The sequence below is a fragment of the Amphibalanus amphitrite genome, unplaced genomic scaffold, assembly GCF_019059575.1.
Source record: "Amphibalanus amphitrite isolate SeventyFive unplaced genomic scaffold, NRLGWU_Aamphi_draft 001542F_arrow, whole genome shotgun sequence".
NCBI classification, from domain to species: Eukaryota; Metazoa; Arthropoda; class Thecostraca; order Balanomorpha; family Balanidae; genus Amphibalanus; species Amphibalanus amphitrite.
This window is the reverse complement of record NW_024883035.1, coordinates 103,051-108,843: the sequence shown is the minus strand read 5'-3', so window position 1 is coordinate 108,843 and position 5,793 is coordinate 103,051. Positions and strand designations below refer to the sequence as shown.

The 5,793-nt window shown below is 48.3% G+C and overlaps 1 protein-coding gene across 6 annotated transcripts; it reads right to left on the bottom strand.

The window, feature by feature from the left end:
• Window positions 1-641: 641 nt before the first annotated feature.
• On the bottom strand, window positions 642-3,444 carry LOC122373723 (programmed cell death protein 5-like). Of its 6 annotated transcripts, none has more exons than XM_043352061.1 (5): window positions 3,395-3,444; window positions 2,333-2,403; window positions 2,055-2,178; window positions 1,590-1,759; window positions 642-1,227 (listed from the first exon to the last, which is right to left on the bottom strand). In XM_043352061.1, exons 2-5 carry the CDS (start codon window positions 2,354-2,356, stop codon window positions 1,162-1,164), a joined length of 384 nt encoding a protein of 127 aa, XP_043207996.1. In that variant the 5' UTR covers window positions 2,357-2,403; window positions 3,395-3,444; the 3' UTR covers window positions 642-1,161. The 6 variants fall into 6 exon arrangements, with proteins under 6 accessions (XP_043207996.1, XP_043207997.1, XP_043207998.1 ...); XM_043352062.1 differs by having other exon boundaries at window positions 3,344-3,426; XM_043352063.1 differs by having other exon boundaries at window positions 3,174-3,423.
• Between the last annotated feature and the right edge of the window lie 2,349 nt (window positions 3,445-5,793).

Sequence of the window (5,793 nt, the reverse complement as noted above, 5' to 3'; positions counted from 1 at the left end):
TGCAAAACTCGATATTGAGTACCGATGTTACTTTGCATGCCATTCATATAGTAGCATGATTATTGTACATTAGCACGCATAAATTATGTTCCCTATCGTGAATGCAGCTTGTGTGCTTCAATACACAGAACAATCACCTAAATGGATAATTAATTCAGACAAGGCAACTAAAATTTGCTGAACATAACGAAAATCTCATTTGCACCTCAATGAGGATCTAGTCAGTCCCAAAAGGCAGCAGTTCAGATCGACCACGTTTAACGGGAATTGCAATGCTTCACCACGACTCACGAGGAACAAAAATATATATGAAAATGTTCCGCCTTCTCACAAGCTTATTAAAAAAAAAAAACGGGGCACTGTAAGTAAGGTCTTGAACTGACGAGCCATCGCCCATCGCTAGCTTCCTCGATGATTGTCTGAGGCGTGTTAGATAACATGGTGAGTCACCACAGGCCTGCAACGTTATTCGTTAGGGACTGTGTCTGTGACCTCTACTCACTGGTGATTATAACACATGACCAAGGCTCGTCTGCTCATGTTTCTATCCGAATATGTTTCGATGAATTCACATCACACTTCATCGTAGGATGACATCTTATCACAAACACAGCTTCCAAGATAAAATTCATAAGACTTGCCACATTTGGTAGTTGTGTATTCTCGTGAGTCAGTACAAAAACGCACCGCAGTTCAGTTCAACATAAAGCGTGTTACACCAATGTCAGCGTCCCCCCCCCCGGCCCGCTACCGGGCAGTATCTAGTCCCCAGTCTGCTGCCTTTCGATTCCGAATCACAGTATTCACATTGTGAATCGGACTTACCGTGGCAGCATGCATGAATGCAACATCAGGGAAGCCTCTATTTCCCGAGGTTAAGTCACTGAATCGCATCATTTGGGGCATGCACTCAAACAACATGCCTGAGCGCATCCCTCTTAGCAGTGGCTGTCCGTATGATGCTTTGCTTAGCCGACCAATAAAATCACACCAGGGATTCTGGATAGTTCACGCCAGCCAGCACCTCTCGAGCCGGCATAGGTGGCGCTATTGTCGAGCTCCACCAAATCACCTCCGTGACTGCATCGCTGTTTACTTCATACAGATGTCGCGACGGGCGCAACTCGAGCCCGTAGCGTGGCAGTTTCTTTTCAGCACAGTTTATCCCAGAAGACTTTCGTAGTCTTCGTCATCGTCTGAGTCCATGGCGGCACGCCTCCGGTCAAACTATACAAATCGAACAGAACTCGGTCAACGCCTGTAAGCACTAGGAATGCGCCGAGACTGCAATAAAAAACTAAATATTTTGGGCACGGGAAGTCCGATGTCTCAAAAACCAACAGAAGCCTAAATGTTAAACACATCTAATCCATGTAACTTGGTTATTGCTGACTCCATCTTCATATTTCCGATTTTAATGACCATCGGCTAAGTTCAAAATATCCAGGTCGTGGTAAGCTCAACGAACTTCGTCCAGAACACTTCTTCCAACTGCATCAAAGTCACCAAACCATGCACGAACTTACATCCCAGCTCCACCCCACCAAGACACCCTGCCCCCACCCCCACCCATACACTGGTGACCTCACCTTGACCTTAGCCGTCGCCCTGTTTCCGGTCGAGTCGCTGACCCTCTCCAACAGTCCGACGAGCTCCGGCTCGGTGAGACGCTGCTGGATCTGACCCGAACGTGCCATGTTCACCAGCATACCCTCCAGCTGGGCGCCCTTCTCCGGCTTGGCCAGCAAGATTGTGTTCACTGAGGTCACGGGGGGAGGAGATCAGAGGTAAGATTAGTCAGAAGGGTTGATCGGTCCGTGGAGTACGCATCGGCCAACAGCCACAGGGGACTAGTCTGTGGTAAAGTAAACCAAACCAGATGAACCTTACAAAACCGGTTAAATAGTGCTTGGCGGCAGATGGATGAGCTACATAATGTCAGTGACTCAGTACAGAGAACAGCATTTATAGTGAGTAGCTTTCAAAAATCAATCCCTATTTGAATGGCATTGCCATCAATGCTGCTGGAGGTTGAGATGCTGATCAATACTCACGCCTGGCTCGTGCCTTCTGGTCCAACAGGCTGGACAGCATGCTGTTCTTCATCTCTTCCTGCTTGGCCATGGCTTCCTTCTGCTTCTCTGCATTCTGAGCTGCATTTCCCCCTCCAGCCCCCTGCTGAAAGAACAAAGGATTAGAAAAAAATGCTACAACTACATACAACAAACAACAGAAAAGATATTCCATCATCTGTTCAATCCACATATACCTATGTCAGGAAAAAAATGTAATGCATTGCTGCACAAACTTTTTCTCAAATTCTCACACTTACCAGCATGCTTGGATCAATCTCCATCTTGAACTAAGATTGCCACTCTTTGCCAATTTGATACTTTCACCAGCCTGAAATATAAACGAATAAGTCAGGTACCAGCTTTATCGAAGTCCACGTCCACTTGGTATAAGGACATCACACGTAGCTTAACAATAGATGATGTACCAACATTGTACATTAGGTACCTATATCTTGCTACCTGCTTTGTCTGCTGAGCTGTCTCAGCAGCAAGTGAAATAAGCAACTTCATCAAAACAAGACAAAAAAGCAACACAGAAGAAACAGTGAAAACCAGGAAAATGACACAAACTTGAGAGCAAAGCTCATGCAGCCAGTCAGTTGGGCAGCCACACCTTCTGATGAGCCCGACACAATACCAGGAACAAAATGACAACACCAGAAGAATAACACCATTCCAATTTTATGTATGATTGAGAAATGATCACTGAACCCACATTGACACATGCACACACCCAGGCACATAGCCAGGATTTTGCTCAGGGAGGGGCCACAGGTCACGGCCTAGTGTCATAGGTACCCCATCCAAAAAGGAAAGCTCGTTGGATTTGGCCCACTTTTTTAGGTGTGGTGCAGCTGCGGTTTTTAAAAATTTTATTTCATTTTTCGTCCTCAGGAGGGGGCATGGCCCCCTGCCCCCCTTTGGCTATGTTGATGTCCCTGCACACAATGACACTGACACTGGCCCTCATTCATGAAGAAAAACACATTATTCGAGCTTCATGTGCAGTGTGCACAAACAATCTAAGTTCAATTCAGTTCACTTTCTTAGGTATGGATAGGCACTAGGAGATTGAGATAGATAAGAAAACTCTTGAACCTGAGCTTGAAGTAAGTGGTTGATGGCTGATGCTGACTTGGACTTGAAAAACGTTAAATTGATAAAGAGATCCCATCCCACACTTTGGCTTTGGTATTTAAAGCCTAACAAACTTCCCAGTTCCCACACTTCCATAGTGTAGTTGTTCAGTTCAGGGTGTTGAAACTTACAGCCAAATAACTAAAAAAAAATATTAATAATACGGCACTTAGCTATCCTACCTTACTACACGAACTTTCGCCACAATTGTGACACTCGCGCTACAAACGACTTTTGCTTCCATATGGCAGAAACACATTCCCTTCATTGCAGGGAGAATTCATACTTCTTGATATCGCCCAGAGATGGCACTAGTAGTAGGCGCCTGGAGTTATGCTGTGCCGCAATACTCCTCTACATTCGCCAAGCGTTGGAGGCAGGGATGCGGAGCCGTGGATATTTCAGACGGCTCCGGCTCCGGCTCCGGCTCCGGAGAAAAAAATCGGCTCCGGCTCCGGCTCCGGCTCCGGGTGAAATGTTATGGCGGCTCCGGCTCCGGCTCCGGCTCCGAGTAAAATGGTCCGGCTCCGGCGGCTCCGGCTCCGGCGGCTCCGGCTCCGACTCAGTACATCCCCTATGCAATCAATTAAATGCGGGTGGAAGAAAAATTGGATTGGTTATACGCGTTACTCTTGGCCATGACCGGCTCACCGCGTCCCCGCGCAAACGCACCTCGGAGAGAACTGGTAGAACAAAGGACTAGGAAGCGATGGCATTGGAAACGCAGTCGCCGCGAATCGGAGTTCACTGAACCTGCATCATAAGCTGACACCCGTCTCGGCTGCATTGAGGGGTGGGGGGGGGGAGTTGGGGTCGGAAGAGACGGTGCTGGGAGTCGCAGTCCACTGCACTGGCTTCAAAACAATGGCCGTCACCTGATGACCGGTCCTCATGTTCTGGGGATGCAGTAGACGTGTGGGGGGGGGGGAGGAGCAGACAGGAAGTTGATTGTGGGATACTGGGGATATTCGGCTTTTTTCATTCACTTGATGGCCCATGACAGTACCATATGTTATACTGCCTTGTACTGTCAAACCGAACTAGGTCAATTATTTTTTCCTCTTCAAAAAATAAAAAAGAGCCGGAGTCGCCCCCTTTTTTGGCGGCTCCGGCTCCGGCTCCGGCTCCGGGCTATATTGTTTCACGGCTCCGGCTCCGGCTCCGGCTCCGGGCAAAATATGCCGGCTCCGGCGGCTCCGGCTCCGACTCCGGCTCCGGCTCCGCATCCCTGGTGGAGGTTGTTGACGCCGAGTATGTTGTCCTGTAGCGGACGAACCACGAATGCCGAGTCGAGTCTGTTACGAGTCCGGTATCACGGATTTGAGTCGAAACTACAAATATGAAGCCTGAAGCCGGGTCAGGCTATATTTTTCTCATGTCACAAGTCAGGCAAATTCATGGCGAGCAAAGTCCACGCTTGTCACTTGCCAGTTATATAGAGCATAAAATATGAGGTAAAAACTACATTCCCAAGTCCGCCGAGCTAGACCAATGTACGCTAATGTCGATTTAGTCAAATGTGGGAGCACCGGATATTCTTTCGGACCAGGGTGTGTATGCGAAATCCGAGCGGCAGCCGGAGTTAGATCCGTCGGCCAGCACGCATCGCCCGTAGCTGCAAATTTTGCTTGAAGCCGGTGCCGAAGCTGCCAAAATGCGTAGCTCAAAGCGTGACAGGATAAGGCAGGTAGTCATCAGCAACTCTATTTAGATGGTAACTGCTGAATGTTTGTCACAAATATCTGTTTGATCCCGATTTCCATCTAGCATTTCATGGACCGCTGACTTCTGTCGCTGCTATGTCTGCGACAGATCCGCAAAAAATACATACGGTAGGGTGTGCCTGCTTGCAGTTGTGTACGCTAAAAGATGTAAAAGGTTAGCATATTATAGTTTGACAGACAGCATTACTTTGATGTGTAATTATTTTTGTGGTTGATTGATTCTGAAGGAGAGAGAGAGAGAGAGAGAGAGAGAGAGAGAGAGAGAGAGAGAGAGAGAGAGAGAGAGAGAGAGAGAGGGAGAGAGGGAGAGCGAGAGAAAGAGAGAGAGGGAGGGAGAGAGGGGGAGGGAGAGAGGGAGAGAGAGAAAGAGAGACAGACAGACAGACAGACAGGCAGGCAGACAGACAGACAGACAGACAGACAGACAGACAGTCAGACAGACAGACAGACAGCAAATTAGAATAGAGGCTCATGAAGTTATAAAATCCGCGAAGAGGTTCATAGTGGAACCACATTGTTATGCCCTCTCGGTAACCTCAACAACAAAGTCAAAAAGATAACAGGTTCAACTAAGATAAAATGATGAATAATTATATACTCTTCGTACGACCAACGAAGATCGTCCCGATTCTCGATTGAAAATTAAGGAGCACCTACGTTCCTCTCATTTAGTAAACGCTATCATCGACATTCGACACCTTCGGGATCATAGCACTCAGCTCACCGATGAAATTCGATCGCTCTCTCGCTCCGGTCGGAGCAGAGGAGCGCGAGGGTCAGGGGCGGTGCGCGCCGGCCCAGTCGCTGGGGGGCGGTGTTGGACTCTCGGAGGGAGCTCAGTCGGCGTGCGGTGGTCG